At 43.8% G+C, this 22371-nt stretch overlaps 8 protein-coding genes across 8 annotated transcripts; 6 read left to right on the plus strand and 2 right to left on the minus strand.

Annotated features, from left to right (window-relative positions):
- EAE98_009019 (uncharacterized protein) lies at nt 1–4438 on the plus strand (the record flags this gene model as incomplete). Its single annotated transcript, XM_038956640.1, has 4 exons — nt 1–48; nt 233–2481; nt 2538–3424; nt 3480–4438. 4 exons carry the CDS (start codon nt 1–3, stop codon nt 4436–4438), a joined length of 4143 nt encoding a protein of 1380 aa, XP_038807010.1.
- Nucleotides 4439–4899: 461 nt separating this feature from the next.
- EAE98_009020 (uncharacterized protein) lies at nt 4900–7123 on the minus strand (the record flags this gene model as incomplete). The annotated part of the gene is made up of 5 exons (XM_038956641.1): nt 4900–4934; nt 5029–6008; nt 6056–6759; nt 6819–7029; nt 7101–7123. The coding sequence occupies 5 exons, from the start codon at nt 7121–7123 to the stop codon at nt 4900–4902; spliced, it is 1953 nt and encodes a 650-aa protein (XP_038807011.1).
- A 741-nt stretch (nt 7124–7864) lies between these two features.
- EAE98_009021 (uncharacterized protein) lies at nt 7865–8326 on the plus strand (the record flags this gene model as incomplete). The annotated part of the gene is made up of 1 exon (XM_038956642.1): nt 7865–8326. One exon carries the CDS (start codon nt 7865–7867, stop codon nt 8324–8326), a length of 462 nt encoding a protein of 153 aa, XP_038807012.1.
- Nucleotides 8327–8775: 449 nt separating this feature from the next.
- EAE98_009022 (uncharacterized protein) lies at nt 8776–9930 on the plus strand (the record flags this gene model as incomplete). Its single annotated transcript, XM_038956643.1, has 2 exons — nt 8776–8915; nt 9309–9930. 2 exons carry the CDS (start codon nt 8776–8778, stop codon nt 9928–9930), a joined length of 762 nt encoding a protein of 253 aa, XP_038807013.1.
- Nucleotides 9931–11518: 1588 nt separating this feature from the next.
- Nucleotides 11519–13909, plus strand: EAE98_009023 (uncharacterized protein; the record flags this gene model as incomplete). Its single annotated transcript, XM_038956644.1, has 4 exons — nt 11519–12086; nt 12203–12519; nt 12578–12649; nt 12773–13909. The coding sequence occupies 4 exons, from the start codon at nt 11519–11521 to the stop codon at nt 13907–13909; spliced, it is 2094 nt and encodes a 697-aa protein (XP_038807014.1).
- A 2096-nt stretch (nt 13910–16005) lies between these two features.
- EAE98_009024 (uncharacterized protein) lies at nt 16006–19814 on the plus strand (the record flags this gene model as incomplete). Its single annotated transcript, XM_038956645.1, has 5 exons — nt 16006–16263; nt 16313–17550; nt 17883–19313; nt 19432–19485; nt 19583–19814. 5 exons carry the CDS (start codon nt 16006–16008, stop codon nt 19812–19814), a joined length of 3213 nt encoding a protein of 1070 aa, XP_038807015.1.
- Nucleotides 19815–19931: 117 nt separating this feature from the next.
- On the plus strand, nt 19932–20207 carry EAE98_009025 (uncharacterized protein; the record flags this gene model as incomplete). Its single annotated transcript, XM_038956646.1, has 1 exon — nt 19932–20207. One exon carries the CDS (start codon nt 19932–19934, stop codon nt 20205–20207), a length of 276 nt encoding a protein of 91 aa, XP_038807016.1.
- Nucleotides 20208–20916: 709 nt separating this feature from the next.
- Nucleotides 20917–22189, minus strand: EAE98_009026 (uncharacterized protein; the record flags this gene model as incomplete). The annotated part of the gene is made up of 7 exons (XM_038956647.1): nt 20917–20969; nt 21033–21100; nt 21157–21410; nt 21462–21561; nt 21620–21676; nt 22016–22065; nt 22157–22189. 7 exons carry the CDS (start codon nt 22187–22189, stop codon nt 20917–20919), a joined length of 615 nt encoding a protein of 204 aa, XP_038807017.1.
- Nucleotides 22190–22371: the final 182 nt, after the last annotated feature.

A 22371-nucleotide genomic window follows, 5' to 3' on the forward strand; every position in this document is an offset into this window, starting at 1 on the left:
ATGGGGGAACACAAGCAAACGCAAGGCGGAATTAGAATTGCCATAGATGTACGTGGAACAAATTTCTATCATAGCTTTCGTTAGTCTGTGGCACTTGTAGAAGGAAGACTGCATTATTATGATCCTATGGCCTATCCCGGGCATTATGGTCTAGCCTTTGAACATCCAAGGAGATGTAAAGCAATTTCATGGCTTTGACAATTCCACAGCACTATGCTAACCATGAGCACAGCGTGGTGGAACCTTCACCGACTGTGTGGGAAATCCAGGCACGGGGAAGATGGAGGATGATGTGATTATCAAACTCCTATCTGAAGACCCTTCCAACTACGATGATGCCCCTCTGGAGGGTATCAGGCGGCTGATGTCCAAATTCCTCAAGAAAGATATTCCTCGTGGAGAGCCTTTAGATACTTCAAAGATAGAATCCATTCGAATGGGAACCACCGTAGCTACGAACGCATTACTGGAAAGAAAGGGCGAAAAAATTGCTATGGTGGTGACCAAGGGATTCAAAGATTGTCTGGAAATTGGCAATCAATCAAGACCTAAGATTTTTGATCTCGCGATCAAAAAACCTGACGTCTTGTACGAATTTGTAGTGGAGATTGACGAACGGGTTACGTTGGAAGATTACGCTGAAGATCCGGAGCGAAGTATCACCAAAGTTGAAGCCAGTGGTACACAAGATCAAGATCTGGTGCGGGGTTTATCTTCCGAAGCTGTGCGCATATTGCAGCGTCCTGAAGAGCAAACCATCCGATCACAATTACAGGAAGTTTTCGATCAAGGAATTAAAAGTATAGCAGTTTGTTTGATGCATGGCTATACATTCCCTGACCACGAAGCCTTGGTTGGCAAAATTGCGAAAGAGATTGGATTTGAGCATGTATCTCTTAGTCATGAACTGATGCCTATGATCAAATTGGTCCCGAGAGCCACATCAGCATGTGCTGATGCATATTTAACACCCGCGATCAAAAAGTATATCGCCGGATTTTCCAAAGGCTTTGAAGGTGGTCTCGGAGCGGAAAGCGTGAAAAATGCAAAAGGAGCAAAAGGAGCTCGGTGCGAATTTATGCAGAGTGATGGAGGTCTGGTAGATGTCGACAACTTCTCGGGCCTTAAAGCAATTCTCTCGGGCCCTGCTGGAGGAGTTGTAGGATATGCACTTACTTCATATGACCCTGAGACTAAGATACCCGTAATTGGGTTTGACATGGGCGGTACCTCTACTGATGTCTCTAGATATGGCTCGGGAAGATATGAACATGTCTTTGAGACCACTACAGCTGGTGTGACTATTCAGTCTCCTCAACTCGATATCAATACTGTAGCTGCAGGTGGTGGTTCGCGTCTATTCTTTAAGAATGGATTGTTTGTGGTTGGACCAGAATCGGCCGGTGCACATCCTGGACCTGCATGTTATCGCAAGGGAGGGCCAGCTGCGGTTACCGATGCAAATCTTTTCTTGGGTCGACTCATTCCTGATTTCTTTCCAAAGATTTTCGGAAAGAATGAAGATGAGGGTCTCGATGTTACAGCAAGCGAGAAGCTTCTTCAAGAACTAGCCGAACAAGTCAACAAGGAGATGGGTAAAAACATGACTGCTGATGAAGTCGCTTACGGATTCTTGACTGTCGCGAACGAAACCATGACCCGACCCATCCGATCTCTAACCGAAGCAAAGGGTTTTGATACATCCAAGCACCGCCTTGCGACATTTGGGGGTGCTGGTGGACAACATGCCGTTGCGATTGCTGAGAGTTTGGGTATACGCCAGATACTTGTTCATCGCTATTCATCGGTGCTGTCAGCGTATGGTATGGCTTTAGCTGATGTAGTCGATGAGGAACAGGAGCCAGAATCAAAGATATGGTCCGACGATGGAGAGTCACGAGACTACTTGAAGAAGAAAATCGAGGAGCTCAAACAAAAGTCGACCAATGCCCTAAAATCACAAGGGTTCCAAGATAGCTCTATAGTTCACGAGGAATATTTGAATATGAGATACCGTGGCACTGAATCTGCATTGATGGTTGTCAAACCTGATAAGCAAGATGTGGAGGAATTCGGCGGTGATGAATGGGCTTACGGGAAAGCTTTCATCAAGCAACATCAACAAGAGTTCGGTTTCACTTTACCTGATCGAGATATTATTGTAGACGATGTTCGAGTTCGTGGTATTGGAAAGAGTTTTGAAGGACTTGAAAAGACAGTGGATCAACAATTGAAGGAGATCAAACCTAAGGATGTTGAAACTGGCAAGAAAGAGTACAAGAGATCCCAAGTATACTTTGAAGGCGGTCGACAAGATACCCCTATATACAAGCTGGAAGATCTTGATACCGGTGACCGAATCAAGGGACCAGCAATTCTTGCAGATGGAACACAAACTGTTGTTATTACTCCCGGCGCAAGTGCATTGATAATCGAAACGCACGTAGTAATAAATATCGGTGAACATGAAAGCAAAGACAAGTAAGTTTTGCACAAAAATTATGTGGGATTGGGACATTTTTGCTAATAACTCTCAGATCCTCGACCAAAGACGAAACAAAATCAGTAGACCCTATTATGCTTAGTATCTTTGCTCATAGGTTCATGGCTATTGCAGAACAGATGGGCAGAGCACTTCAGAAAACCAGTGTCAGCACAAATGTCAAGGAGAGACTCGACTATTCATGCGCATTGTTTGACTCTACTGGTGGATTGGTCGCCAATGCTCCACATCTTCCAGTCCATCTGGGCTCAATGTCTACCTGCGTCAAACGTCAAGCTGAAATTTGGAAAGGCAAGCTTGTTAAAGGAGATGTCATAGTTTCCAATCATCCTGAATATGGAGGAACACATCTTCCTGATATTACAGTCATCACCCCTGCTTTCAATCCGGCTGGTGATAAAATTCTTTTCTACGTCGCTTCTAGAGCCCATCACGCTGATATTGGTGGTATTCTTCCCGGTAGTATGCCTCCACATTCGAGAGAATTATACCAAGAAGGAGCCGCAATCAAGTCTGAGAAACTAGTTAGCGCAGGCCATTTTAACGAGGAAAGAATGACACAGCTTCTTCTTGACGAGCCTGCACAATATCAAGGATGTAGTGGTACACGATGTTTGGCAGATAATATCTCGGATCTCAAAGCTCAAATTTCTAGCAACATGAAGGGCATCAATCTTATCAGTACTTTGATTGAGGAATATGGCGAGGAAGTGGTAAACTTCTACATGGTTAATATCCAGAATAATGCCGAGCTTAGTGTGAGAAATCTCCTGAAAGATGTTAGCAAGCGATTCGAAGGACAAGATCTCTCTGCAATCGATTATATGGATGATGGCAGCCCGATCCAATTGAAAATCACCATCGACGCCGAAAAAGGAGAAGCCGTGTTCGATTTCGAGGGAACAGGTCCAGAAGTATACGGTAAGTACTTCCCCAACATCCTGATCTCGCTCCTCACCAACTAACAAATCTCAAGCAAACACCAACGCCCCCCAAGCCGTAACCTACAGCGCAATCATCTACTGTCTCCGCAGTCTTATCAGTGAAGACATCCCCCTCAACCAAGGCTGTCTCAAACCCATCACCGTCCTCATCCCACCCAAATCCTTCCTCTCCCCCTCAGACAAAGCCGCCGTCGTCGGCGGTAACGTCCTCACCTCTCAACGCGTCACAGATGTCATCCTCCGCGCCTTCCGCGCCTGTGCCGCCTCCCAAGGCGACTGCAACAATCTCACCTTCGGCTTCGGCGGCAACGTCGACGGCCAGAAACACGTCAAGGGATTCGGATACTACGAAACCATCGCCGGTGGAAGCGGTGCAGGAAAACACTGGGACGGAACAAGCGGTGTGCACACGCACATGACGAATACGCGAATCACAGATGCGGAAGTCTTCGAACGTCGCTATCCCGTCCTGTTGAGAGAATTTTCTCTCCGCGCGGGAAGTGGAGGAGAGGGAAAATACAGGGGCGGGGACGGAGTCATCCGCGACATCGAGTTTCGAATCCCCGTCCAGGTGTCCATCCTAAGTGAAAGAAGAGTCTACAGACCGTATGGGCTCGAGGGCGGCGCAGACGCACAATGCGGGTTGAATATCTGGGTGCGGAAGGTGGCGAAGAGCGATAGGGGGAGATCGGATTTATTGTTGCGGGAGCCTGGGTTAGGGTCTCTGGACAATCATAAAAATGAAAATGAGAATGAAAAAGAAAAAGAAAAAGAAACCCAAGAAACACAATACGAAGAACGCCGCATCAATCTCGGGGGTAAAAATACCGCGGCAATGAAAGCTGGCGAGCGCATTATTATTCATACCCCTGGAGGAGGGGGCTGGGGAAAGGTAGGCGAGGAGAGGGAGGTTGATCAGAGGAGCGATCCGAAGGCCGCGTGGAAGGGGGGTAGTTATGCGAGTAGAGAGGAGATAGCTTTGCAGGCTTGATTCTTTCTTTTTCTCTTTTTTTTTTGATGGGAGGGGGAAGGGAGGGGGAGGGGGAAGTTTATGGCATTTTATCTATCACTTTACAATGTTATCTAATCTTCATCAGATAAGTATACCTAGATACCTACCGCATTTGATAAAGTGAGTGAGTGAGTGCCATACAGCATGGAGTTTAATATTTAATGCAGCTGTGATATTTTCATGAACAACGCGCTTTCTCATAATCAAATCGAATCATCAAGAATCCGCCCTTTTCTCTTTCTCTCTCATGAAATGAAAATAACTACCAATGCTTTTCTAATGTCCTACAGCCATTGATTCGCCTGCACGCACTTTTTACTAACTATCATCACTAGCATCGCTATCGTAATTTCTCATCATCCATCCATCCGTCCATCCGTCCATCCATCGATTAGGAATTCCGCCATCCCATCTCATCCCATCCCATCCCATCAACCAATTTACTGCATCTTCTCGGCTGTCGCCATCAAAGAACCTAAAGGAAAAAGTTAGAACTCTCACTTCCACAAGATCGATCCGCAGGGGAAAGAGAGAAAGAGAGAAAGAAAGAAAGACAAAAACAAACATACCAATAAAAGTAACCACCAAGCGACTTCTAACTTGACAAATATCCTCCGGAACCAACCAAATTGTCGCTCCCATCTTTCTCGCAATACTGATACTCAACTTGGCGTTCATATAAGCATCATCCTCGGTTCCTCCTGGCGTCACGAGATCGTAATCAACGTAACTGCTCTTCATTCCGTTCAAAACATCGAGGAGAAAGACACCAGTTCCAATTGATTGATCCTTGAAAGAGCGGATAGTAGAACTCTTTCCACCCTTCTGTGACATGTTGTTTGCCCACTTGATCATTTCTGCATCTGAAATTTCGCGCTTGCCAAGACGTTGAGCGAGAGCTGTGAGGGTTTCGGAGATATCTCTGCGCATCAATTGCCAGACGAGACCAAGAGTGAGAGTTCGTTGACCATCGTAAATATCTGCTCCTTGAACACCGACCAGAGAGAAACGGTTTTGCTTTCCGAGCTCAATAGCGTAGTTTGTGTTTTCTAGAGCCTTGAATCTCGACATCTCTCCACTAGCAGGCATCTTGTTCACATGACGCCAGTTAACAGAGCCCTTGATAACCTTGTCGTATGCCTGCAAAATAATGGTACCATCCTTGAGATCTTCGTATAACGAGTTTACTCCTGGTTGAACATCAAGACTGTTCAGCCAGAGAGTGAAGACTCTCGCTTCTCTCTCACCCTCAGCATCGAAATCATCAACCTGGGCCTTTTCTTCCTCGGTGATAGGATCCAGTGCTGGACGGGTATTGAAGAGATTGGCAACGAAAGCCAAGTTCAACTTAGGGTTTCCTGCTACAAGGGAGCTAGGTGTAAGGAACTTCCGGCAGTCTAACTTATCGGCGTTCTGTAAAACTTGCTCTGCTCTTTGATGAAGATCGCGTGTCTGTAATGGTGCTCGGTCGCAACACTCCGGCGCAATCTGGGATAGAAGAACAGTGTAATTTTCAGCATCCTTCACATCGCTAGAAAAGTTCGCAACTCTAATAGAATGTTAGTAAGCTCTAGATACCCTTGAGATTAATCTTACCTTCGTGGCCAATTTGCAGCCTTCAGATGATAATTGACCCATCTGAGTAAGATTTGCTCGGGAGGCAATCTCAAAAATTGTTCCAGTGTCTCGTCGTCTTCCAAGAGTCTGTACAACTCAGGATGAAGCTTGATATCAATCTTGTTCAACAGACCTCTTCTGATAACCTGCCAAATCAGACCCAAAATCAAATGTTCCCGAACTTCAATAATATCTCCACTACCAATGTTGACCACCGAGCAGCCAATACCCTTCGCTGATTCAATAACAATGTTGTTGTTCTCAGTCATGTGGAATGCGTTAAGGGTCTTGATCTTCTTTCCGGGACGATTCAGCACACGCTCATCAATAGTATCCGGCACACTGTCGTTGATCAATTTGGCTAACACGAGACCATCCTTGCACTCGTCGAACATCTCAAAGGTATCTGTAGGAAATGGTAGACGCGAGCCAATATCTGCGTCGCCTGCCAACACTGCGTTGATATGACGGGTGAATTCTGTTCGCTCATCTTCGTTGATGGTATGGGTAACGTTTGATGAAGATCCCTGGACTTGAATACGACCGCTGACGCTTCCCTTTGAAGCATGCCCGCTTCCAGCTCCTCCGGTTTGTTGCGATACAATTCCTCCACGAGCAGGACTCTGTGGACCAGTTGACATGCGCTGTTGTGCTGGTGAAGAGACGCGGAGTTTTGAGATAAGCTTAGGTATGATTAGTCGACATTCTTCAATGTGCCAGATAAGTGTTTGCCTGGACTTACTCCTACATAATCTTCCAGCTCGACTCTTCGAGATGAATCAAGCTCGACCTCTTTCAAAGCTTGTCTAACAACATCATATGGTTGTCTTTCACTGCCTTGTGTAGCTTTAATTGCAGTAGCCTCGTCAATGTATCCCTTATCGTCCACGTCGAGTTTACGGAAAGCATCTTGGAGACCGAAGATCTCATCTTGTTGGAATTGAGGATACTTCCTATGAATCCAAGCAGGTTAGACAAACGCCGCCTCGAACTAATTAATAGCTCTATTGGATTGTGTACATACCTCTGCAACTTAATGATATTCATCTTTGCGGATTGTTATTCTGGTCTTGACTTTCGCAGTCGAAAAGACTTGAATTGTTGGTTGCGTAATTCAGGAGGCAGGTTGAGGTACCTATCGGTATTAGGTAGCTGTGGTGTGGATACCCCTCCCAATTTATGTCACTATGAATACTGATGCCGGCGCAAGATGCTGCAAAACACGTAACAATTGTGAATCGTAGCAAGACAACAATTGTTTCTTTGTCGGAATTGGGTTGTAGAGGAAGAAGAGGGAGAAGAAGCAAAATGTTGGATTCTTTCAAGGGTTTATGGGGGGATTTTGAGTTCAAATTATGGCTCAATGCATATCAATATGTGAAATTGATATGATGCGATGCACAGCCCAAACCCCGCTGACGTTTCTGGGCAGCGGTTGTCTCGCACTCGCAATTTCGTACAACCGGCCGGTCTCTCGTATCTGTCTTCCAATTTCGGGATATCTGGCTGGTAATTGATCACCGTCCGTTTTGTCCGTTCTGTCGTTCTGTCGTTCTGTCTCGCTCAAGGTTCTTTTGATTTCCTTGATATTCTCAAGTTAAGCCATTGCTGCACATTTCCATTTTATAACCTTGGGCTTTTAAAACAGGTAAATATAGATCTACTATATCCCTATATCCTATATCCTATATCCTATATCCCAAGACCTTTGTTATACGCGTATACGTACACTTTCGCCATTGCTGACGACAACCCCTTCGCCGCATTTCAGGCAACTGATTGTACACAATGAGTTCCGTCGCCATGGATAACCCAACGGAAGAATTGATCCACGTCAAGAAAGTATGGGATAACATGAAAGGCAACAGTCCCATCTACGACTTTCTTCTCGCAAATGTTGAAATCATATCGGCTACAAAAGGTCTGGTGGTCTCGCGTTTGACGGTTGAAAACAATCATGTCAATTCTCGAGGTACTATTCACGGTGCAGTGAGTGCTAGTTTGGTCGATTGGTCTGGAGGTCTTGCGATTGCTTCACATGGATTGGAGAAGTCTGGGGCAAGCATTGATATTCACGTCACTTATATTGGGACTGCTCAATTAGGGGATGTCTTGAATATTGAGGCCACGGCGTCGAAAGTTGGACGATCACTTGCTTTTACCACGATTAGAATCAGTAAGCTAGTCGATGGCCAGCCAGGACCCATGGTAGCGACGGCATCACACACAAAATATATACAAACCAAGTAAGGAAGGGTGGACAGATGGGTAGCCAACGGAAGTGGTAGGGAATGCGAATGGTAGCTGGAGAGCATAGATAGAGATAGATAGATAGGGATAAATCATCGATACCGCCATCTTGTTGGAGGCTGGCATGAGATACAAACTCTATGCATGTTCGGTCTCATTCGAATGGCGAAAATAGGACTGGTCCTCTTACATATCTAGATTTGAATGCCCGCTCATTATATGACTTTGCGTGGTGTTCCGGATAATTTAGAAGAAGACTACAAAATTGAATAGAAACGTTCAGACGATAAGAAAATTTTAGATTATTACTTTTTTTTTGCTCCCCGCTATTAAAGTAAAGACCTTCAACGATTCTACATGAGAATTTTTATTTCAAAACACCACCACATAACGACTTTTTAATAAATCAGTACTAAATCATTTACTTTTCTTTATTATTTCATACAACCATGGATACCTGTAAACTCTGCTCGGAAAGTTTGACCGTCCAACTCGACCCAGAGGAGTTGGAGCAATTTGAAGGTGGAAGCTCTTCTATGGGAAGCGTTCCAGATGACCTTCAGTTGATTTGCGGATGTCATATGCATTGGTAAGAATATATTTGACTTTTTCTCGGTCTGAAAGTTCAAGCTTATTTCTATTTCCTTTTATGATACCTGGGACTTGAAGCGCCTGAACCGGATGTACATATGGAACATATTCGTTGCATGAAAGTTAGCCCGAAGATAGTTCTTCGAGAGGTATATCGTACATCTCTCATCGGACGCATTCATACCATGATCATTCAAGCCACACACAAGAAAGTATCTCTCAAGGGACACCGCTCTCTAGCGTTTGTCATGATGGCATCTGCACAACGGATTTGACCTCACAGAGATAACTCTTATTTTTTCACGTGCCGTTCTATGCTTCATTATTCGAGCATAGGAATTTTGCCATTGATCTACCGACTTTATCAGTTGACTTACTAATTCCAACATAGGCAATGTCTTTTGGATGAATCTCCTCAAATTTTGAATAAGCTCCATTGTCCATCGTGTGATAATTCAATTGCAACTTCAGTGGCTTCAGCTTCAAGATCAGTCTCCGGAACCCGAGTTCCTACAAGATATCACAACGAGGGAGGAGTTCAAGAAGACCTTGACATCTTGCCTCTTATCACTGAAGAAGCCTATCTCGATGAACACCCAGAAGCACGTCCCGCTCGAGCATTCATGACGATGTGTGCCGAGGGTGATGTTTTTGGAATTAATGATCTACTCAGCGCAGTAGATGATGACGAGGATGGAGAAGGGCTATCGGCAAAGCCAATTCTGCGTTATCAGGATCCTTTGGATGAGATGAAGAGTGGTTTGCATGTGGCTGTTGAAAAAGGACAGGAAGAAATCATCTGGCTGTTGTTATGGCTCGCTTCAACGCTTCCAACCGATATCTTCCCGGAGCAAATCACTCAAATGGCAGAGACGATGGGTGTAGGACGTGATACTGCTGATGGAGAAGATATCCGGAATCTTCGGGATGCTCAGGGACAATTGGCAAGCGATTTGGCAAGAAATACTGGCAATGTTCTTCTCACCGATCTGTTATCGGCGAACTTGCCTTGATCTGTCTGATAGGTTATTTGATGTAAATTTAGAAGGGGAAAAAAGCGTTGGATTTGTATTCCACACATTAGTAGATTGGGACTGCCGTGGATATTCTAAGTTTGCATACTTACAATGATTAGAAATTATTTTCCGTTACTGCCGGTAGTTGTGATGCGATGTGTACCTATATGACGATGCGTACATACCAACTAGTAGGTAGATAGATACCTACCTAGCTCTTAGATTCTAGGGGATCTAGACAGGGCTGAAGGGGTAAAGGATGGGTAATGGAATGGCACACTGGGAACGGAATATGGCTCGGACGGCGGCACCAAAAGACTCCGTGAATTTACGTCATTTTTATCAATTTTAGCATTACATAAGCCATTCGTAAGTTTACGAAGGTTCCAATCATAATAACCCCGAGGATTTTATACTTAATATTACTCCGTACTACTAGGTACTCCACATGATGCAGCTAATAAGGTTAGGCCTTAAATTACAATTTACACTTCCGAAGATTCCTAAATCATTCGAAACTTTCTTCTTTCATCATTCTAATCCCTAATTGAACATCACACACTCATCACTTGACAAGTCGCCGATCGGATCTCTTTCCATGTACGGACCAAAGTGACTTTCCTGTGATATGACTCAAGCTCACAATGAAGGGAGAAGAAGAGAACTATGACAATTATTATATTCATGAATCTAACAAACTTTCTCGGCCTTTCTTCTGGCGATGTGCGATGTGCGATATCCATATGCCATATGCCAAGCTTCATCATGCCCCTCAATTCCCTACAGTAAGTACATCACAGACTCACAGTAAAGAGGTCTCAGGTAAGAAAGAATAAGACTTAATCATCAGTCATACGATTCGGAGACTTAAGGAAATGTTAATGTGCGCGCGAGATACATACTACTTCCGTTATTCCTTTACCTTTCCGGGGTTTCCATCTCTATCGTGTTTTTTTCTTGAATTGTGTATCCAGTCGGCATCTAATCATTTCCAAGCTATTGTTTCAAAGGTATAGATATCATAAAGATTTTTATTCTTCGTTTTTTTTAACAATCATATTATTTTCTTCCATTGAATTTCTATCAATCTTCTAATCTTGTACCTGCATCCTGCACAGCACCGGCATTTACCTACCTATTCAGCCTCAATACACTTCCTTCTTCGGGCAACATCGCAAGTTGAGCCATTTGGATTAATCTACTCGGGTACCGAATAGCAATACCTAGGTATACTTTGAAACGTCAAAGTATCGCCCGGCTACTGTATTGTCTGCTTCTAGGTTATCGACAAACCATTGAGATTGAAGCATGATTTATACTAGTCATTGAGGTACGGCTAATAAGCAATCATTTGGGAACAGTCTTGCTACAGGTTCGCTGTCATAATTTCTCTTATTCTGGGACACTGAGTGAGTTTGATACCGCACCCAAGAAAATTCGCAGGAAGTTCGCAGGAAGTTATAGACTAACACCACTAGTAAATTCTCTCTCTTGCGCCTCTTGAGACAAACTAGATCTCCGAATCTAAATTTCAATAACCTTCTCTCGTTCTGGAACACACCTTCTCTCAATATAGCTTGACAAGATGGTTAGAATGGCATCCACGACTGCCCCCCCTCCCATGACGATGTCCTCTCTCTCAAATCCAGCACACCCAACTCAAACTCCGTTAGATAAACATTCGAGGGAAAATGGCGTTGGCAACTCCAAACCAAGACAAACATCCAAGTCTCCTAGTCGCCCTAAATATTCGCAATCTCTGAAAAAGGCGTTGGAAACAGTTGATAGAAATCGGCGAGAGTCTTCGGTGTCGGAGAGTGATAGTTTGGAGGATTATGATACTTTAAAACCAGATCCGACGTCCATGATTACAAGAGGAAAGGGTGGAATCCTCGACACTGATATTGATATGCCGGAAATACCACAGACGGTATATGCAGAATTAAAGGTTCAGTCCCAGCAATCACGGCAAGGCACGAGAAGGCGCAAAAGTATTCCGGTGACTCTCAACAAACTTCAGAAAAATGGGCAAGGAATTTATACTTTTGAGGCGGACGACAACGAGTTACGGGATCTTCTAAAGGGCACTGTCGCGCATTATGCACAAGATGTCGCATCAGGAGAATCAAAGAAACGGACAAAATTCAGTGACTGTGAGTTTTTTCAATCTCTGAATATATCAAAGGAACGAAAGGTCATCAAGCGATGTTGATCGGATGTTGTAAATAAAAGGTTTGTGGCATGATTCGTTGCTAATTGACTCAAACAGTGGTTTTTACCAAGAAATTTACTGCCTTCGATCGACATAACAATATCGTTGCCGACTCACCTTTTCATGGCTTCTTTACATTGGGCTGGCTGGCGTTCGTCGTTTTCGTACTCCAACTTGCGTTTGCGAATTGGCGAGTGCATGGAAACATACTTGGTACCAATGAAATTATGGAAATGATGTTCCACCGAGACGTCATAATTCTAGGTCTTTCTGATGGTGTGATGTGTTTCTCTACGGGTTTTGGACTTGTTTTACAGAAATTAATATACCGAGGAAACATTGACTGGAATAGAGAAGGCTGGATCATTCAGAGTGTGAGTCTATCTTCAATCAATATGGAGATGGGAATAATTTACTAAATGTAATATGCAGGCTTGGGAAATATTATATCTCTCATCAGTAGTAAGTTGGACACTGTTTCGAGAGTGGCCATGGACACACACAGTAAGTTGTTAATTTCTAATTAAATCCAATCTCTTTCTAGAACTGATCGGAGTACTACTTCGGAGAAATGATGTTCTCTGTTCTTTCCCCTGATTCATTCGCTTACAACATCTCTTCGGGTAGGTCTTTTTTGTCCTCCATGGAATTGTCATGTTGATGAAACAACACTCTTACGCTTTTTACAATGGTCACCTATCAGAACAATACAAGACTCGTTCTAAGCTTCAACGTAAATTGAAGCAGCTTGATGATATTTCGCCAGTACAGACACCTTCCGCTACAACACCAGCCGCTTCTTCATTGTCTACTTCTTATCTTGATGCTAGACCTACGTCCGATGACATCTATCAGAGGGTTTCCGATCGAAGGCGTTCTATTGTCGACTCTGCTACTGACCAAGTAGCTGCTGCAATTGATTCTGGTGAGCCTCTTGATGTTGATCAAGTCCAGACATTTGCACGAATTCTCAAATGGGAGATCGATTTCTTGGGTAAAGAACTCGAAGGAAAATGTACGACAACCAAGAATCAGTACCCGAATAATCTCAGTTTAGTCAATCATTACGAGTACATCGTTCTTCCAACTTTGGTTTATGAACTGGAATACCCACGATCCGACGATATCGATTGGTATAATGTAGCCGAGAAGAGTATTGCGACGGCTGGTCTCTTGATCGTCATGAACCTTATCTCGCAAACTTATATCTATCCCATTGTAGTTAAAACGATCGAGATGAAAGAATCAAATCTAACATCTTTCGAGCGCCTTCGTCATTTTCCGGGTATATTCAGTGACTTAGCCTTCCCATTTCTGGCTGAATATATCCTGACATGGTATGTGATTTGGGAATGTATTCTCAATCTCCTCGCCGAATTAACCTGTTACGCTGATCGAGGCTTTTACGAAGCCTGGTGGAACTCGGTATCTTGGGATCAATTCGCGCGCGATTGGAATCGACCAGTTCATAATTTCCTCCTGCGACACGTTTACCATTCTTCAATTTCGAGTCTGAGAGTTGATAAAAAGACGGCGACGCTGATTACTTTCTTTCTGAGCGCCTGTGTTCATGAGCTGGTTATGTGGTGTATCTTCAAGAAATTGAGAGGATACCTACTGGTGTTGCAAATGTGTCAGATTCCTTTGACGATCATGAGTCAGACGAAGTGGATGAAGGGGAAGAAGACGTTGGGGAATGTCCTTTTTTGGATAGGAATTTTCACCGGACCAAGTCTTTTGTGTAGTCTTTATTTGGTTATTTAGATGGTTTGATGTTTGGATTTATGTAGATTATGGGGAATTGGTATTTGGTATTTGGTATTTGGTATTTGGCATTTGTCATTTGTCATGAGGGCATGGTTAGGTGTTTGGAGTTCTCCCTTCTTTGATATCATTCATAGCTTGGAGAAATGGGTTTGCGGGTGGGCATTGGATGATGACTGTGATTGTGGTTATGATCATACTTATGATGGCGATGGCGATGTATGTAATATATATGATATGATATTAGAATAGGTGCTTTTGGTGGCGTTCTATTTCCACTTATGATACAGTCACTCCTCCCTCAAGTTGGGTGGGAATGGTCGATTCGGATTCTCGGGTTTGTGCTACTCCTACTTTGCTCCACGAACGTGACATTTTGTCGAAGTATGTAGAGTTCCACCTCGTAAAGGAGCTGCAACTACCTACTTGGCGAGATACATTACCGGATCCATCCACAGATCTTTATGGATGGGACAGGTTACAGGAGCCATGGCTATTACCACTGCTGGAGTACTACTGTAAGTGCCGATTTTCTCAGCGCAAATATCCCATTTCCGTGATTGCTTCAGATGCGGTGACACAATGTGCCTACTACAACTTCTGGAACTTTCGAATACCCTTGAAAGCATGTGAACTAGGCACACTAACATCAAAACGTTGAACTATAAGTTTCACAGCTCCGGCATATTTCATAGGTACCCATCACATATATGCCAAGCCATTACATCGAGCAACAACATCTGTCTCAAGGAGAGGCAGGCCTTGACCGGATCAGCGGCGTTTGCATGTCATGTCGACTTCGTGCGATCCTTGATGCTGCTTGCTTCATGTATTGGCCGGTGCATAGTGGGTGACCTGGCTGATGGATTTGGACGATACAATACAATACTGTGATTGTATTGTCTCATTGTTTCTCTGCACGATATATATCAGTGCTAATGGATGTTTTTGGTTGGAAGATGTGCTCCCTCCTACTCAGCGTCAGTCAGCCTGAGTAATGATGTACTCTTATTATAGTAATCTTTGTACTAATATTTGGATTTGTCAGTGGTTCTAATGTCAGCTTGATACCAATCTGTCTAGGTTAGGTCAGCTCTGCGAAACTCAACGATATGGACGATAGGTACTACGTAGGCTGTTTTACGGTAGGAGGTTTTGATGTGTTGGGAAGCATTTCTATCGCTGGGGGCCTTCTTGATGTAAGATCTTAGTAGTGGCTATAGGGAAAGAAAGGTATTGGGGCGCCGCTCTTTTCACCGGACTTAGCTATCCATGTGGCTGCCCTCGCTGCCCTACTGTGTTTTATATGGGTCAGGATCAAAGTAAAGGGGTGGGGTTGGAGGACAAAGTGGTAGAGAGTGAACCTTGCAGCGTTATAAGCAGGGCAGGGCTAGCTTCTCCCTTTCCGCCTACTGGGTTTTGCCCCTCTCGCAGGGCAATCTGGGATTTCCCTTTGTGATCGACTTGTACGAATACTTCTGTTATATATGAGATTGAGGAAAATTGGTGGATTGAAGAAGCTAAGAGGCTAACATTTGATCATCGTTCATATGCATCTACATCTCATCAACTGTTCGATGTTGCTCTTAAATCAAGTAGTGGTAGTGGGGTATGAAGTTCAAATAAAGCCTGAACATATGAACGGGACAAGCCGAAAAGTATCGTCATAATGTCCATTTCTCAATCTTGACTTACTATTGTGCTATTTCATGTATCGCTTCACTACCAGCGATAACAATGCCGTATCAACAATAATCAATTGACCCACGGGATGTTGAAAGGACAGTTCATAACATAGAAATCTATACTACTTAAGGTCCGAGCGATGTCAATGATAACATACATAATGTGCAAATACCCCATTTCTATTTAATATATTCGGATCGGCAATTACCGCATAATACAGAGTACATTATCAGCGTTTCAAATAATTGAAACGAACATTGGCTTACTACATGAACGTTCTCTTTCACCAAGTTAGAATAATACCCAAACACCTTCCTAAAAACCGCCAACTGCGAATCTCATATTCTGCGCTCAACTGGATTAAATCTACAGGCGTAATTGACGCCCTTCGGCGAGCCAATGACAAGAAAATGGAGTCTGCGCCTGGGAACAAGCCAAAACCGTTAGAGAGATCATATCTGTCTGCGGCGGTTGAATCCATCTCACCATGGGGAGGTTCGCGAGCAACTACTCCTAAAGCAACAACGCCCACCTTTTCTGGAGAAGGTTCCGGTTTAAAGAATCAACATGGCGGAGATCACAGCACAAACCATTGGCATGGATGGAGCACTAAGAATTACCCTCAAGATTGTCCTCCGCTGAATCCAAGATGGTACCATGCTGTTGATGTAGGTATCCACATCTAGAATATTGAATTCCCAAGCTTACAAAATACAGATCCCCAAAAGAAAACCCAAGATTCTCAAGGCCAATCAGGAAGAAACTAAACCTGCCGCTCCTCCCAAGAAATTCGTCACATTTTCCGAGCACGATTCTCGCGCAATAGAAGCTGCGTATCAGAAGCTTGTCGAGGACTATGACAATGGAAGAGATCCGCGATCGAGAGCCCAGAGTGGTAATTTGGAACAAAGCTCGGGGAGTGCTGGCGAGAAAGGAAACACGAGTATCAATGAAGCTGGGAATAATGAGGAGGCTGATAGGAGTATTAAGGTCCCAGTACATGAGGATTTCTTATTCGATGTCGATATTGAAAAGAGAGAGCTTGCGCCGGTATATTGGCTCGGTGCGATATTTGATGTTCGCAGAGGTAGTTGGTTCTACCAAGAGGGTGCAGTTCTCAAACCCTGTGAGGAGAATCTGGCCACGCAACTTGAGGAAGGATATCTGAAAGTAAAACCGTTCCGTTATCCTAAACCTCCGGAGAAAAGTACTGCTAGACCATTATCTATAAAACCAGGGGAAGAACCCAGATCATTGGCCCGCAGTGGCGCTTTTGGGAGTAGAAACCGTAATGGCTCCCCCTCTGTGACTCCAAAGGGCTCGGCAGAGAATTTGAAATCGCCACAGCTGGCTTCTGATGATGGTAGTATACCAAAGGATTCGCCGCCACCCCACCAACCTCAGACCCATCGCTTGTTTGGCACATATATGAATTCTGTTGTTACCTATCAAGATGAGAATGTAGCCTGGATCTCAACTGATAACATCATGTCTCGGGTTAGTAGCACCGTGTATCAAAAGTTTGCGGGCGGTGGCTACCTAGGAGGTATAAAGGTTGTTCGTGGATATTCGGAACCAGGTAAAACAAAAGACACGACATCTGCCGACAAGGACAAGACACCGAAAACTCCTACTAGCGCCGCCGCTGCTGCTTCGACTACTCCAGAGTACCTCCAGCTTGACGATCGTCAGCAAAAATTGATCAAACGGCGGTCTGCACCTCCGAGCACAAGTAATGCTAATGCTTCGCCAGAAGATAATAGTACTGAGCTTCGGGAAGCAGCGTTCAATAAGCTAAACTCTATAGATGCGGATGCAGAAGCAGAAGCTGTGAGGAAACGTGATGAGAAGGAGATGCAGAATGATTATAATGATCGAGATGATGAGAACCAAGGGCGTGATATTGAGCATTTAATTCTAGTGACGCATGGCATTGGTCAACGCTTAGGTATGAGGTATGTATTCAAATTATTTTCTACATCTCATCTGCTTTTTTACACTAGACTAGCCCTTTTCATAATTCTAGGCCGTGGCTGTTTCCAACTCCAGAGCTATTTTGTATACTGTTTTTAGAGCTTGGAATATATCCACAGTAATCTAGAACAAATAGTTGCTAGATTTTGCCTTTGATCATTGAACGGAGGCCGGCTTTAAAAGACGATTCAATGACTCGAACCAATTGAATTATTGGGAAATTCGCATTTCGATCTTATCTGTCTGCGCTCAATTTCGTACATGTCTTTTGTTGTTTTGAGCAATTGTCAAATGATATGCTAATTCTCAATAGAACCGAAAGTGTTAATTTCGTCCATGACGTAAACGTTCTTCGGCAAACGCTCAAAAACGTGTACGAAAATTCTGCCGATTTGCAGGCACTAAATGCGGAGATTGATAAACTCCCTAAAAATTGCCGTGTTCAAGTTCTTCCTATCTGCTGGCGTCATTTACTTGACTTTCCTCGAAAAGGTGTCAGGCAAAATCGTAAAGAGCATGATCTTGGAGACGCATTTGGCGAGGAGGAAGAATATCCAAGTCTTGATGATATTACTGTGGAGGGTGTACCATTTGTTCGCTCTCTCATCACTGATCTTGCTCTTGATATTTTGCTGTACCAGAGTGCTTACAGAGAACATATTAGCAATATTGTTCTTACCGAGGCAAATCGAATTTATAATCTCTTCCGGGAACGAAATCCAGAGTTTTCAGGAAAAGTCAGTTTGGTAGGACATTCTTTAGGATCGGCAATCTTATTCGATATTCTTTGTCGTCAGAGAGAAACTAAGAAACGTAATGCAAACTCTTCGCATTACAAAAATCGGTCTGCCCCATCGACATCGTCACATGGTAAGAGTCTTGAATTTGAATTTGATGTCGAGGATTTCTATTGTCTAGGAAGTCCAATAGGATTGTTTCAGATGTTGAAAGGAAGAACTATTGCTGCTAGAAATCGCGTAGAATCATTACCATCCGAGAGTCCAATGGATATAGACTCTATGCAAGATCCATTTCTGGCAGCTAGCTCGGGTGCGGGCTTTCCATCTGGAGAGCACATTTCCAGTACTACAGGATTGCCATACTCGATTTCTAGTCCTAAATGCGTTCGGTTATACAATATCTTCCACCCAACAGACCCAATCAGCTATAGGCTTGAGCCTCTCATTGCTCCTGCAATGTCATCTATGAAACCTCAACTACTACCTTATACCAAGAAGGGTATATTCGGTGCAAACATGAATCAAGGTATCACTGGCATTGGAGCAAAAGTAGGACAAAGTGTTAGTGGATTATGGTCTAGTCTCAGCTCCGGCATTGCGAGTAGTCTCCTAAATCGCAGTCTCGGTCTCACGGGCGAAGATGTCGAAAGGATGCAAGCGTCGAATTCATCAAGTATCAAAGGGCAATCCGCGGGCGCGGGAACCAATATCGCAGGAGGAGTTGTCCCAGACCATCCTTCGCTTCAGAGAGAAAATACCAGTGAGAAGATGAGACAACTTGCGGAGGATACGGCGGCCGCTGATAGAGATGGCATGGGTACCGCGCCTACCTTGATTGATGATGAGATTGAGACGTTGTATGCTGGGTTTCAGAAGCGAAGGAAGCATGATATGCCTGATACTGATAGGGCGGAATTGGAAGAGAAAGCGAGGAAGTTGAAGAGAGAAGAGGCGAAAGTGAGAGCGTTGAATAATAATGGACGCGTGGATTTTAGTATTCAAGAGTACGTTTTTTTTGTTGTTTGTCCTGATATTCTGCTTCCCCTCATCTGAGGTTTTTGGGGGGTTTCACCAAGGTAAATGAATTTAAATAGAAATACTAATCCATGCGTATCAAAATAGGAGCGTACTAGATTTCAACCCAATCAACACCATCGCCAGCCATCTCTCATACTGGTATGTTTTCCACCTCCCCATCTCCCCTCTTTTTAAATACACAACGCACGAAGCGCAAACGGAAAAAATCATATAATTGACTGACTCACGTAAACAGGGCCGACGAAGATGTATCGCATTTCCTTATCGGACAACTTCTCTCGCGTCATCGAAGCGTGACGCGCTTGAATAATTTGAATGATCTGAGGGAGAGGGAGAGGGAGAGGGATGGGGATAGAGAGAGGGATAGAGAGAGGGATAGAGAGAGGGATAGAGAGAGGGATAGAGAGAGGGAAAGGGAGAGGGAGAGAGAGTGTAGTACTATGTATAAGAGTAAGAGGAAAATATGAAAATGAAGATATGAAAAATGTGAAGATATAAAGATATAAAGATATGAAGATGAAGATGAAGATAGAAATGAAGCAAAATAACCCTCGATCCTATTATGCAATAATGAAAGAAGGAAGATGAAAAATGGAAATAGAGAAGGAAATGGAAATGGAAATAGAGATAGAGATAGAAATGGAAATGGAGATGGAGAAGGAGAAGGAGAAGGAGAGGAGAGGAGAGGAGAGGAAGAGGAAGAGGAAGAGGAAGAGGAAGAGGAAGAGGAAGAGGAAGAGGAAGAGGAAGAGGAAGAGGAAGAGGAAGAGGAAGAGGAAGAGGAAGAGGAAGAGGAAGAGGAAGAGGAAGAGGAAGAGGAAGAGGAAGAGGAAGAGGAAGAGGAAAAGAAAAAAGGGTAAATTATTTAAGAGTTAGGTCTTAGATGTTAGTTATATATGGTGGTGGTGTATGTATGTATGTATATATCTTTAGTTGTATATATGTATGTATTATGGAATGGATGGGATATGGTGGGATGGATGAGATGGGATAAGGTGGGATGGATGGGATATCGTGGGATGAGATGAGATGAGATAGGCGCAGGCATTTTTGGGAGTTATATTATGTTGTGTTATGTTATTACGTCATTGTGATATATATATTTGTTTGAAGGAAATATCATTTCGATTGAAGAAGATATATCTTCTTTGATACAAAGTAGATAGTGAGCGGATGGATAGATGAATTATAGAGTAGAATTCTTTTACAATTAGACGAAATAATGTTGCGAAAAAACACATCAACAGTTATCAAGTCAGGTCATACATCATCACTCTCTTTTACACACAAATGGAATCAAATATAGTGTTAATTATGTGCTCAATTTGGAATTTTTAATACTAGTAACTACCCATGAAAACATATGACCACATTTGTATGCTGCTGCTGACCTAAAAGGAAGTTGAGATTATGTTGCCAGTCCAAATCTTGGCTCGAGTCGTAGAGGTCTCGGGGAATCGAATCTAGAAACACAATGGTAAATTCAGGCAAAGAAGGAAATATCAGCAGCCAAAAGACACAATAAACTTTTTCCTGCCGTGTAGAAGCCTCAACCTAGGAAGGACCTGTTTACTCGGCGGTGTCCAGTTCATCATGCGCTGGTGGAGGAGAATCCATGGTAACTGATGGGTATCAGATGAGTTAGAGATTGGGTCGTAGTGGTAGTTTGAATGATGTGGATTCACCTTTCCTGTCATCTCCATTGGCTCCGGGTTCACGGACATCATCACGTTCTTCCTTAACTTCGCGATCCCTATTACAAGGCGGGTAAGCTTATATCCAACTCTAAATTTCTTCTAGGGTGCTTACCTATCGTCTGGGCTACGTGAGCGATCGGCTCGATCGCGATCTCTTCTGTCGTAGTCCCGGTCCCGGCGGTCTCGGTCATCCTTACGGGGAGAATAGTCGCCACGGCCACGTCGGGGAGAGGTTGAACGACGACGAGGAGAACGGCGGCTACCTCCACCACGCTCTCTGCCGCTATCTCTACCTCCATCGCGACGGGCTGCACGTTCTTCACCAGTATCGAATCGCCAAGAAGCCGAAGGAGGTGTGCGGGCCCACTAATTCATGAATTAGAAATCGCCATTTTTGGTGATGTCATGAAGACTTACTTCAATCTTCAACAAGTCGTCGCGACCGATACGCTTGTTGTGCATTTCATGGTAGGCATCATCGGCATCACGACGGGACTCATACTCAACGAAGGCAAACCTACTTTAGGTGTCAACGATATTAGAGTGGTTACCAATAAGATATCGGGCATACTCACAGACGAGATGCTGCAGTTCGAGGAGCTGGGATATCACAGCGGACCAAACGGCCATAGCTATGAAGATATCGTTAGACTCAGTGTATCATCGAATGGGGAATACATTGGACAGATATATGGATGAAAGTAAGAGATGTATAAGATTTGTATAATAAATAGTAATCGATCCGCCGCAATTCGAACTTTTCTCGCGAGACAAATGTAGGAATGTAAACTGTTCGTATCGTTGTGCGACCGCTCGATCGAACGTGGAGGATTTGGGAAGAGGGGATAATGTATGCGACAAAATTGACGGCGAAGTCTCGACGGAGTAAGGGACGAGGATGGACGATGATGGGGAAATGGATTATCGCGATCAAGGACAATCATCGAGATATCGATTTTTAGCTGACATACCGTTCGAATTCGTAGGCAAGATCGCGAGCACGGATTCCAGCTCCGAAGCCCTAGATGAGAGATGTTGGTTAGTATACACTTTGAAGCTTTAATATAAACATATAAGTTGGTGTGTGGAGGTTGTGGAGGTGGAGCGCATACGGTGACATAGAGTGTTGTACCACCACGAGACATTTTGTTAATTGAGAAAGATGACGAGGAAGGCCAATCAAATAAGATTTTCTTCACTACTCAAGAGCTGACCGATATCGATTCTGATATCTAGTATGCGTTCAAGTAGGTGAAAAGATCAATCCTGATATTGTAAGTGCGATGGAGAGGTCGAGGAAGAAGATAAATTATTAAGTAGATTTGGG

Source organism: Botrytis deweyae, assembly GCF_014898535.1.
Source record: "Botrytis deweyae strain B1 chromosome Unknown BDEW_025, whole genome shotgun sequence".
Taxonomy (NCBI): Eukaryota; Fungi; Ascomycota; class Leotiomycetes; order Helotiales; family Sclerotiniaceae; genus Botrytis; species Botrytis deweyae.